The sequence below is a fragment of the Saccostrea cucullata genome, unplaced genomic scaffold (assembly GCF_032062105.1).
Source record: "Saccostrea cucullata isolate Sc308-1 unplaced genomic scaffold, CSIRO_AGI_Scuc_v1 ctg5, whole genome shotgun sequence".
NCBI lineage: Eukaryota > Metazoa > Mollusca > Bivalvia > Ostreida > Ostreidae > Saccostrea > Saccostrea cuccullata.
This window is the reverse complement of record NW_026940631.1, coordinates 262,284-274,077: the sequence shown is the minus strand read 5'-3', so window position 1 is coordinate 274,077 and position 11,794 is coordinate 262,284. Positions and strand designations below refer to the sequence as shown.

The window sequence follows — 11,794 nt, the reverse complement described above, 5'->3', positions numbered from 1 at the left end:
AGATTATAAACGAACAGTGATCGATCTCAAAAACTCTATTACCAGTAAGTCAGTCTGTGAAGGGGGTATAAACACGGATCCTTGAGAATCACAGAGGTGGAATCAGGTGTCTATAAGGAGTGAGCATCCCCTGTCGTCCGGTCACATTCGCCGTTAACCCTATATTGATCAGGTAGAAGAAACTAACATTTCGTAATCAAATTCAGTATAAAAACAAAGGCCTAACAATTGGTACTCAATTACTCAATATTAGATTATATTGGCTAATAAGGTCAATATAACGATCATAGAGTTTATAAAACACCGACTTTAAACGAGGCTGTTAATGTCCTTTAACATCAACTTATCTGTCAGTAGCCTGCCTCGGTTAAAAAATGATCGGACTCGGAGCTTGCTCTTGGATATTGAATAAGTTGTGAAGTGAAACAGCATAACGATATTTGAGATGTAAACACCATAGCATGTGATAGCGGAATATTACTTCACGATGGAAATGTAGAATTTCGGGGGTTCGTGTTCCTTGCTCTCTTCGCAGATGTGTATTGTTTTTAGATTTAGAGAGCTTATAGATTTATCTTTATCTTCACTTTTTTCATTCTGCATACAATGTATTTTCCTTAAGTAGTTCTTTCAGCCTCTTTTTATCGAAGCGAAGACAAAAAGTTATTTGAATTAGTTTTCTCTTCTGGAGTTTCACAATATACCGGTATTTCCTTAATTTGACACAATATGATGAAAGAGTTCATAATATGGACCTCCAAAAAACATCGGAATGGGGATCAGTTGCCATGGGGATAATTTATTAGTAATTATTACCGAAAAAAATACTTCGTAGTTATAATTATGATATCTCAATATAACGAATTTGTTAAAATTGAAAAACAAAGGGGTATTTTTTTCTAACAGTGATATTTGAAATGTTTACCAATTTTGTTAAAATTGCAATTATGTTCAAAAAAAATAGTATATGAGCTTTAAAAATACAATTATTACTTGTAATTTCATATTTGAAATATATATTTATTCCATTTGATTTCCATTTGGGTCCTGATCTTTCGACGACTATTTATGGCACATAGGCGTAATTATGGGATATATAACGCGCCTTGTTTTGTACAGAGATCCACCACCTCTCTTTATCTTCTTTATGATAAATACTGAGAGTATCGATTGCTTGTTATAACCTGAGGTTTTCCGATAGCACGACACTAAATTTAGCTTGATTTTCATTGGTTGGCTGCCTGTATATAAATCCAGCTCTAAACCAATGTTGTTCTCTTCAGTTTTTCATTGCAAGCGAGAACTAGTCTGTTAGAAAAAACTGTTTGCCGAAAAACTGAATATCAGCTGCTTTAATTAAAGGTATTGAATAGTAAAAGTTAGTTCATGAATGGGAAAATTATGCAAACACTGCAGGTAGTATGAATCTATGATTAAAGTTAAATTTATTGCCAAGCTTTGGAAGAAGGATTTATTATAATTATTGGTCATCGTTATTCGGCGATGCGGAAACTGTAAACAAAACATTGCATGCTTGTCAATGTTTTATTGTTTGTGCCTATGTTTACTTTATCAAATGATTATGAAAACTTTGCTAAATTCTCAGTGCATGTAATTTTTTATTTAAAAAAAAAGAAGTAACATGGATTTTAACGAGGATATGACAGCTCGGAAATATTTTGACAGATGTTTTTGTTTGAACTTTTATAATTCTGTTGGATGAGAGTCCCTAGGTAAAAAAATAATTTGCTTTAAATTTGACCTCTACAGCTGACATATGCATTTAAAACTGTGAATAACCATCACCAAATATTGATATTTGGAGAAATATGTAATTGAATTTAATTATGTAATGAAAAACTTCAAATGTTAATAATTTAATTTCACTTGTACCAAGCAGTTTCATTTGCAGGGCAAATTGATAATTGGAAAAGTATGTTATCGCATTTACTTATGTAATGAAAAACTTCAAATTTGATTAATTTACCCTGCAAAAGAGCAGTACCACAGTTGTAGGGTGGATTATTTAATATTTCCATCCAATATTAAGACTGAAAGTATTGTAGATCTATAGTATAGATTATTTTTCTTTTTACACATTGATCTATATAATCACTTGTATTTACATAACAAAATTATTTACAGCAATCTAATAAGAAATTAAACTGAAAAAAATGTATTTTGGAAGATACGTCCAATGATTTGAAAATAAAAAATATCAATTCAAGTACGTTGTTTTGTTCATGTCGTTTGAAATAGATCGGATATTCTTCATGTACTTATACATGTATTATAAGGCGAGTTTGTATCACCAAATCGTATTTCTGACAGCTTATTAGTGTAAAAAAATATAGGAAATGGAATCTTTTTAAGACCTTGTCATTGATTATGGTGTGTGAATAATTTGGGCTTTCATGAAGTGCGCTAGCACTTCTTTATATGCTTCGTCTTTTACACTTTACACTTTACATGTTTGAGCAAATTTATTCATTTATAGGAATCGCACTAGTAGGATGGACAATTCAATTTCTTCAGGTAATGGTAATAGAAGATTCCCTTGTTATAATCAATTCACTGATGAAATACTAGAAATACGACCCTGAAAATATATGAATGAATCCAAGTGTCTACATGTAACATCAGCAACTTACCCTTAGATCAAAACTTGGATTTTTGTCTATACAGCACAAGGCCTAGGTTCTAAATTGAACTCATTTTCAGTATCTATAATTGCCTCTCTGTTTAGAACTTTTCTAATTTGACCATGCAGTCTACTGTTAGAGAAAGATGAGAGGTGTGAGGGGACGTTTTTCAAATCAATAAATCGGTGTTTAATTTTTGAAATAAAGTCAATTGATTTCTATTTGTTGAAGAAACTTGGGGTGATTTTGATCTTTTTATTTTAGCAGGTGATCTGCAGCCATGCCTGAATTACTGAATGGGACCACGGTCAATGGCACCCATGGGGTGGTTCCCCACTCCCCAGTACAGGAGCCAGAGTACGGGGAATACCGGAGTGTGATTGAGCGCATTAACCAGAGAATCCAGTCCGGGGACCCCTTCTATTCCCTCGAGTTCTTCCCTCCCAGGACAGCTAATGGAGCAGTCAATCTTGTTAGCAGGTGAGTGGTTCCTAATTTTCTATAAACAGAAAGTATGGGTAAAGGTAGCTGAATTAATTCATCTGGTACCAAAGTTGACTAAGTAACCAGAGATCTCTTCAGTACAAAAATTAGAAAAATTATTAAAAGGGAAGTTTTAGATAAGTCTTATTTGCTTGTATAGTGTGACCATTCACTCAGGTACAGGATTTTTACTGGATACTAAATAGTAATTAAGTCATCTGATTTTCTAAATCTGCATGTGTTTATCACAGTCACTTATTAAACTTAGAAATTTTAAAAGAAGTTAATGTTAAAAAGGATATATGTAATTATGTATAAGAAAATGGTACAACATACTGATCGTAGTAACTGCACCCCTTGAAAATTACAACATTATAATTTAAGAAAAAAATAATAACAGAGCTTATCATATTATTAATACTAAAAATATATCATTGAAACACTGAATGTTGATGTCATGTTTTGTCCAATACAAATTGTGCATGCGCACCAATACAACTATATCATGCACTGTGCGTCTGACTTGAAACTCCGCTGCATTCCTTTATTTCCTTAAAGTACACTGACACATATATAATCATCACTACAGCGTGTCATTACTATGTGAAATTTATTCATAATATTGTAAATGTCTTCATGGTCTTCAAGGATTAAAAGAGAAACTGGGAAATGGATGGGCTAAGGATTTTTAAAAAATTTCCTGCAGGTTGTCAGTAATATTTAACAGTTATTGGATTCATTCATACATGCCTAGCGTGATACATATTTGACCTTCACCTTGTTTTTATTGTGAAGTCTATAGAGCATGCTACTCAGTACAAAAGGAAATACAACTGGTTGGCTATACCAGTATGCAAAATATTTAAGCCGTTATACAATTATTTATTTTAAAAAGTCAAATGGTAGTTTGATCCCCTAGTTTTACTTTGAAGATATTAAATAAAAATATTGGAATATTATACGTTTTTTTAGCGGTATATAATTTTAAATTTTTTTTTTGCATGTTGTTAATCCTTGAGCCATAAACATGTGAACAATAAAAAAAGACCCCTTCTAGTGGCTATTAGTGCAAATTACACATGATATAAGCTTTTCAAGTAATCAGAAAAATAAAGTCTCTTACTAGCTTTAACAAATACGTTCCTGTTTTCATACAGATTTGTCATGCAATATTCACTCTGCCATGCAGTTGGTATTTTATGAGTGTTAAAAATAGCTTTCAGGAGAAGGGAAAATCCGATTTGGTTATCTGAAGGTCATGGAATATTTGGGTTATTTCCGCATGGCATGGTTGCCTATGTTTGTATTAGATAAGCTGTGACTGGCAATGACTCCATTAAATACTTAGAGTAAAAGAGCAGAAATTAATATTTTTGGCACCTTAATTAATTACATAAAAGACAGTTCTCTGCAACATATGGCTTTGATTTTATACATTGTATTATAAAAATTACAAACAACCTGCGGACTCTTCTTTGACCCTTCTGTACCTAATTTTGTTTTTTTTCTGTAACGATTTAAATATGTACCTATGAAAAAAAAATTATACTTGCAGCATGATCACCAAATTGAAAAAAAACAAGGTCAAATAATTCACATTATAAACAAATGTTAGATGAAAATATTGATTTAAAATAAAATATTATATGGTTAATATTAATTTTATAATTTGTTTTTAATCTGTTACACTAGGATAGAGAGGATGAGTGAGGGTGGCCCCCTGTTTTGTGATATTACGTGGCACCCTGCAGGTGACCCCGGGAACACAGAGAAACCCACGAGCTCCACGTGTATGGCGGTCACCATGCTGAACTACTGCGGAGTAGAGACGATGCTTCACATCACGTGTAGTAATCAGGACGAGGAAGATATAAAGAGGAACCTGAAGAAAGCCAAAGACATGGGACTGAAGAACCTGTTAGCTCTCAGAGGGGGTGGGTAGAATTAAAGCCTAGCTTTTTTTAGAGAACAAATTTGAACAATACCTGTAAAGCAATACTAAAAGTTGTTTTATTAAAAAAAATCATGAGAATAATCTGAAATTTTTAGTTTTCATTATGTAAGCAGATCTTAAATGCTGAAATCTTTCATTTTACTTTGTATTTATATTTTTTAGAAAAAATCTTTCCAAGATCAAGGAATATTTAAGAAGAAGTCATGTCTTTTTTTTTTAAATTAATAATTTTATAACGTGAAAACTAACTTTGTGTTTCAGATCCCCCTGATGGTGGACTAACATGGACAAAACAGGAGGATGGACTGAACTATGCCACAGATCTTGTCAAACTGATCCGAAAGGAACATGGGGACCACTTCACCATCTGTGTGGCTGGTAAGGAATGTATTCCATTGGATAGTGCTATAAATATTAGTTTCTGAACTTTCACTGTTTTAATGTTGTTTTTATCAGATTCTTTGTTAAATTTATGTTTTAGTGTCCTTTGAAGACATTTTGTCTCCTGTATTTTTTCTTTATCAAGATTGATACCTTTTCAGTGATAATCAAAATAACACCATAAGATGGCACTAGTGTGTGATGGGGCAAATGAGTCATGCTGCAAGAATATTATTAGCTACCCATATAGGCTTGCACTCAAATGTGCACTGCTTTTAAGTGATTTGTAAATTTTTGTAGGGTACCCAACTGGACATCCCGAGTGTACTTCATATGCGGAAGATCTTCGTCATCTGAAGGAAAAAGTGGATGCAGGAGCAGACTTCATTATAACACAGCTGTTTTTCAAAGCAGAGACTTTCTTTCAATTTGTTCGTGATTGTAGAGAGATAGGAATTACCTGTCCAATTATACCAGGTGTTCTTCCTATTCAGGTATTTAACATGCTTTTAGTATATATACTACAAATTCTATGACTTCATTGCTTTTGTAAAATACTTTACTAAATTTTCTTTAAAGATGCAAACTTGTATCATTAATAATTCTGTAAAAAGAATGAAGACCATGTTAAAAAAAATTCCTTCCACAAATAGGCATACCAGTCCCTCAGGCACATAGTGAAATTGTCCCGATTAGAAGTACCAAAGGAGATTCTGGATGCCATTGAACCCATTAAAGACAATGATGAAGCAATCAGAAACTATGGTGTGGAACAAGCATTCCAGATGTGTCGTGAACTTCTCAAACACGAGGACATTCACGGTGTTCACTTCTACACACTCAACAGGGAAGTAGCCACCATTGAAATCCTCAAAAGACTCGGTATGTGGGTGGAGGAGCCATGTAAACCATTACCATGGAAACAGACTGCGAATTATTCACGCTGTAAGGAGGATGTGCGACCGATCTTCTGGCGATCTCGACCAAAGAGTTACATTTATAGAACTTCAAACTGGGATGAGTTTCCCAATGGTCGCTGGGGGAACTCCTCAGCAGCTTCTTTTGGTGATCTCACAGACTATTACTTATTTTACTTGAAGCATAAACCTCCCAAAGAGGACCTCCTCAAAATGTGGGGAGAGGAACTGAACTCGGAGCAGGATGTGTGGGATGTGTTTCAGAATTACATATCTGGATGTTCCAATAAGGATGGGGTCAAGGTTAGTTTACATAAATGGGTTTGCTAAAAGAATTTGGTCAAGGTTAGATTTACATACTGTAGATCTGGAAATTTTTGCTGTAGATAATTTTTTAGCAAATTTGCGTGTTTTTTCATTGGATTCGCAAAAATAGTTTTCTTAAAAATAAATCAACAATAATAAACTGTAAACAAAGCAGTGGTTATTCTAAAAATTTTGAAACGTAAAAAATTAATCAACAGCTATTTGACCCAGATTCGCAAAATAAAATCGACGTAAAGATTAACAGATTTACGGTATGTTTGATGTACATGTACATAAGATTGATTTTACGTACAGTCAATTCTCGAATTATCGCCATTCAATTCATCGCCATTTTCGCCATACCGCCATGATTTCCCAAGAACGTTTTTCCTGCTATATAAAATTCTCTTCATAACGCCAAATTCGCATACCGCCATCCACCACCCTGTTTTCAAAACAAACGTCCATTTTTAAGTGTCAATTATCTCGATATACCGCCACAGGTGCAGGTGGTCAGTGAAGTGCGGCTAATTGGTTGACGCTATCCCTGTTGTAAAGCATGCAAAGCCAAACGAGGTACATGCAATTAAATAATTAAATAAGAATTAAATGAACAATAATTTTAAGTGAAGTGTTATAATAATATAATTTTGATTTCTGTTTAATAAAAATCATTTAGTCATGGCTTCGCCACGAAAGCGGTCATTGTTAAATTACACCGATAACGATATTATTTTGATAATATCTGCTTTAAACCTTGCAAAGTTTGCTTTAAAAAATTATACTGTATAAATTGTGAACGTTTCATTAACAATGATGAAATAACAATGAATTTATTCAAGAATTCATTTTACGTACTATCGGCAAGATATCACGACGATCGACTCAGCATGTTTTTTTTCATTATCAGACTTGCAAATTTATATACATCCATATGTACTTGTCTTTATTTCAGAACTGCACATTTTGTTTTAGCGAAATTGTACATAAAAATTACTTGAAGTATTTTAAAATTAAGAAATATGTTTTTATATACATGTACATGTAATAATAAGAATAGAAACGCTAAATGGTATTTCTAAGAATGGTAACTCTACTTCGTGTTCCCTCAAAGATGGGAAATTCAATTCTTCGCCAAATTCGTTATACCGCCATGATTTCTAAATTACAAAAGGTGGTGGTTTATCGAGAATTAACTGTACATGTTTTTGGATGTTTTAACACGAATTGAGTCGAGGGTAGGTTACAAAATTAGGTGGATGTTCAAATAAGAATAGGGTCAAGGTTAGTTTTAAGTATCTGTATGTTCCACTAAAAAAAATGATCAAGATAAGACAAAGTAAAAATTAAATGAAATTATGCAGGGACTCCAGAATGCATTTTTAAAATCTGTAAAAGTGAATAATCGCTAACTAAATAATATCTTTCACTAGGTGCGTTCTATGCCATGGAATGATGATGAATTGTCACCAGAGACAGGTTTCATCAAGGAACAGCTCGAAGCCATCAACAAACGTGGAGTTCTCACCATCAACTCTCAGCCCAATGTCAACGGAGCTCCTTCCTCAGACAGCAAATTGGGCTGGGGGTCACCCAATGGCTACATCTACCAAAAGGTCAGAGTTCATTTGAAAATATCAAGTTCATTTTACTGACAATCAGCCTACCATCATGAAAGTATTAAAGGAGAAAAATATTTTTGAAGAGAAAGTTTGCAGTTTACAAATTCTGTTTTGGTGATGTTTATTCTTTGAATATTATCATTATCTAGGCTTACTTGGAATTCTTCACATCTAAAGAAAATGGTATTGCTCTGAAGAAAATACTGAAAAACTTTCCCATGGTCAATTATCATATAGTGGACAAGAGCGTAAGTCAAAGCTTGATATATGACTAAAATTTTAACAAGCACCTGTTTATGATATACTGTTTTAGCAGATTTTATTAATTTTTAAGGGTGAGGCAGACTACACAAACTGTGATCTGACGACTCCTATAGCAGTCACGTGGGGAGTGTTCCCTGGTAAAGAGATTATACAACCTACAGTGGTGGATCCTATTGCCTTCAAAACATGGAAGGTATGAGGATGAAATAATTTTTTTCTCCTGGCCTGACAATCTATTTTACTTATTGAAGAGCATACATGTAATCATTACAAAAACAATCAGAATCTTTAACTCTAACAAAGAAATAGAGCTTCAGTTTAGATTAAGATCTCTGTTTACGTGTATATGCTTACTTTTCAGGATGAAGCCTTTGAACTGTGGAAACACCCCTGGGGTGACCTGTACCCTGAAGGCTCACAGTCCAGAAAAATCATCGACCACATTTTTAACAGTTACTACTTAGTTAACTTAGTGGACAATGACTTTCCAAAGGAATCTTGTCTGTGGAGAATTGTAGAACAAATGCTGGAGGAGGGTAAACGTACAACTTCTACTCCCGAACAGATGGAAGTTAATGTATAATAATAAGACAGAACAAGTGAGTTTTCCTTTCTGGTTGATATCATTGTTTGACCTTGACTCAGGAAGTGTTTGTGGTACGAAGTGATGTATGCTTGAGCAACACAAAATGTAAATACTGGTAAGAAAGGGAATATGATCAGTTCAGTACTAATACTTGGTAATTTTGGTCATTTCCTTACAAGTTTTTTTTTCTCTTTTCAGAATGAAGAGTGTTTGAATAGATTGGGCATAATCTAAATCCGTGACAAAGATTATTTCATCTTGTTATAAATGTTTGCTCTGTGGTCAAAATTATTTTCTTGTATTTCAAAATACAATTACTGACCATGTGAACTCAAGTTATTTTGTGCTTGTTAAACTTGGAAATCTACTTAATAATATATTGGAACACTTTTTATGTTTACTAAACCCAGTATTAGAAACTGATTGTCAGTGTATTTTAACATGGACTAGAATGGTGATATGTAAGAATACAGTTATGATTTGAGTAAAAACGGCATATTTATATTATCTTGGATTTGAAAGTTAAAAAGTTCATATCGCTATTTTATATGATTGTTTCTGTTCTTTGATATAATATGTTTTGACTTTTTTACATGTTCATTAATATTGTAATAGGTGGTTTTAGCATTGAGATGATTAAAGCAAGTTATTTCCTCATGACCGCCATATTGTAGGTCAACATTCCCAGATCCCTTCATAATTCAACCAAGTTCAATTTGTTATAATGGGTACTGAGGTAAAGATAATACTATTTTTCTTATGAATTTACATTTGTTAATGCTTCTTTTAATTCATAATTTCAAGATTTTAATTATTTTTCCCATATATTTCTGGCATGAATGTTTAAAATTGGTTGCTCAAAGAGAAAAAAATCACTATATCCTACAAAATGGTGGCCAAAGGGAATAACTGAGAGGCAACATATACGAAAACCATCTATAAAGAGTTGTTTTATGGAATTTTTAATTTCCTTACAAGTTCATCTCAAGAATTTATTGTACCGATCGAGTAAAGGAAATGGTCCTAGCGTGATCAGGTGGATTTATGGAACTTTCAATATTTATTGTAAAAATTAAGTGTGATTATTTGTCCTTTATGTGTTTTCATAATTCTGATTAGTAATTTGGGCAACCAATTGCTATATAATAAAGTGATATTTTGCTAGATGATCTTTTATTTTACAGACAAACTTGTCTATAATCATGGCAACCCTTCATCCTGACCGTAGAAAGCTAGGTTAAAGAATATTTTAAAAAGTTAAATTGACTGAAGAGGACTATAAGTTGGATACAATTTTGGAATACATACCACCCTGATCATACAAGTTTTACTGCACACTGTATAAATCTAAGTACAGTGAAACACGCTTAATATAGCCAAGAAATTTTTAATGAATTGATGCTTACAGTGAAGTGATTACCATTCCGCGTGGGCTTAAAGCATATTGTAAGCTTACTGATACAATGAAATCGTGTTTCACTGTATGTGAGGGTGATAGTTGAGATTTTCTTTTATGTGTGAGTAAACTACATAACAGTCTTCTACTTGCCAACATTTTAGACTATTTATTAGTTAATTTTGTCTTGCAGCTTAAAATATGTGCAATTTAATGCAAATAAATTGTTGCTTTGTTAATTTCTCTTCAGAGAATTTCGGTGAAATACTCTAGTATTGAAGTGAATACTTCCTCTGCACCTCCGTACAGATGTAAAAAATAGAGATCCACTGCATTTTATAAAGAACTGCATCGTAGATGTAGCAATAAGTTTCTCTGTATTGTGTTAGTTTTATATACATGTAAATGTATTTATTAAGTGGACAATTTTGTAAGATATAAATGTTGTTTGTATTACACATGCTGTTTTATTATAATACTTTAATGTAAAAAAAAATCAGATGTATTAAAGGATTGGAAACGTTTCATTTTGATGCTTGTGAGATTTATTATATATTATCATACACTGTAGATAAAAGTAGTAAGTTTCCATGTATTGCTATATATGCCTATATATTGCTATATATTTCACGAGTGGGACAGGATTTTTTTATATTTTCATAAGTGCAAAGCACGAATGAAAATATAAAAAAATCTGGTCTCACGAGTGAAATAAATTCCATATTCATCTACAAAACATTGAATTTTCTATTTATTACATTTTCTTTGATTTTCCCTTTGCCCACGTCTTTTTAGCTCACCTGAGCCGAAGGCTCAAGTGAGCTTTTCTGATCAAAATTTGTCCGTTGTCTGTCGTCGTTGTCGTAAACATTTCACATTTTCGACTTCTTCTCAAGAACCACTGGGCCACTTTCAACCAAACTTGGCACAAAGTTTCCTTACGTGAAGGGGATTCAAATTTGTTCAAATGAAGGGCCACGTCCTTTTCAAAGGGGAGATAATTATGAATTAGAGAAAAATTAATGGCATTTTTAAAAATCTTCTTCTCAAGAACCACTGAGCCAGGAAAGATGAAACTCATGTGGAATCATCCTCAGGTGGTGTAGATTCAAGTTTGTTCAAATCATGACCCCCGGGGGTAGGGCGGGGCCAAAATGGCCGACCAAAGTTTTACATAGAAATATATAGGAAAATTCTTTAAAAATCTTCTTCTCAAGAACCACTGGGCCAGGAAAGATGAAAC

At 33.1% G+C, this 11,794-nt stretch overlaps 1 protein-coding gene across 3 annotated transcripts; it reads left to right on the top strand.

Moving 5' to 3' along the window:
* The first annotated feature begins 1,276 nt into the window (after positions 1-1,276).
* Positions 1,277-11,084, top strand: LOC134255785 (methylenetetrahydrofolate reductase (NADPH)-like). 3 transcript variants are annotated; one of them, XM_062738319.1, is made up of 11 exons: positions 1,277-1,362; positions 2,910-3,122; positions 4,818-5,059; positions 5,341-5,457; positions 5,761-5,954; positions 6,114-6,680; positions 8,117-8,299; positions 8,455-8,553; positions 8,640-8,762; positions 8,931-9,168; positions 9,354-11,084. In XM_062738319.1, exons 2-10 carry the CDS (start codon positions 2,923-2,925, stop codon positions 9,150-9,152), a joined length of 1,947 nt encoding a protein of 648 aa, XP_062594303.1. In that variant the 5' UTR covers positions 1,277-1,362; positions 2,910-2,922; the 3' UTR covers positions 9,153-9,168; positions 9,354-11,084. The 3 variants fall into 3 exon arrangements, with proteins under 3 accessions (XP_062594303.1, XP_062594302.1, XP_062594304.1); XM_062738318.1 differs by having other exon boundaries at positions 1,283-1,362; positions 2,907-3,122; XM_062738320.1 differs by having other exon boundaries at positions 1,283-1,362; positions 2,907-3,122; positions 8,931-9,172; positions 9,361-11,084.
* Positions 11,085-11,794: the final 710 nt, after the last annotated feature.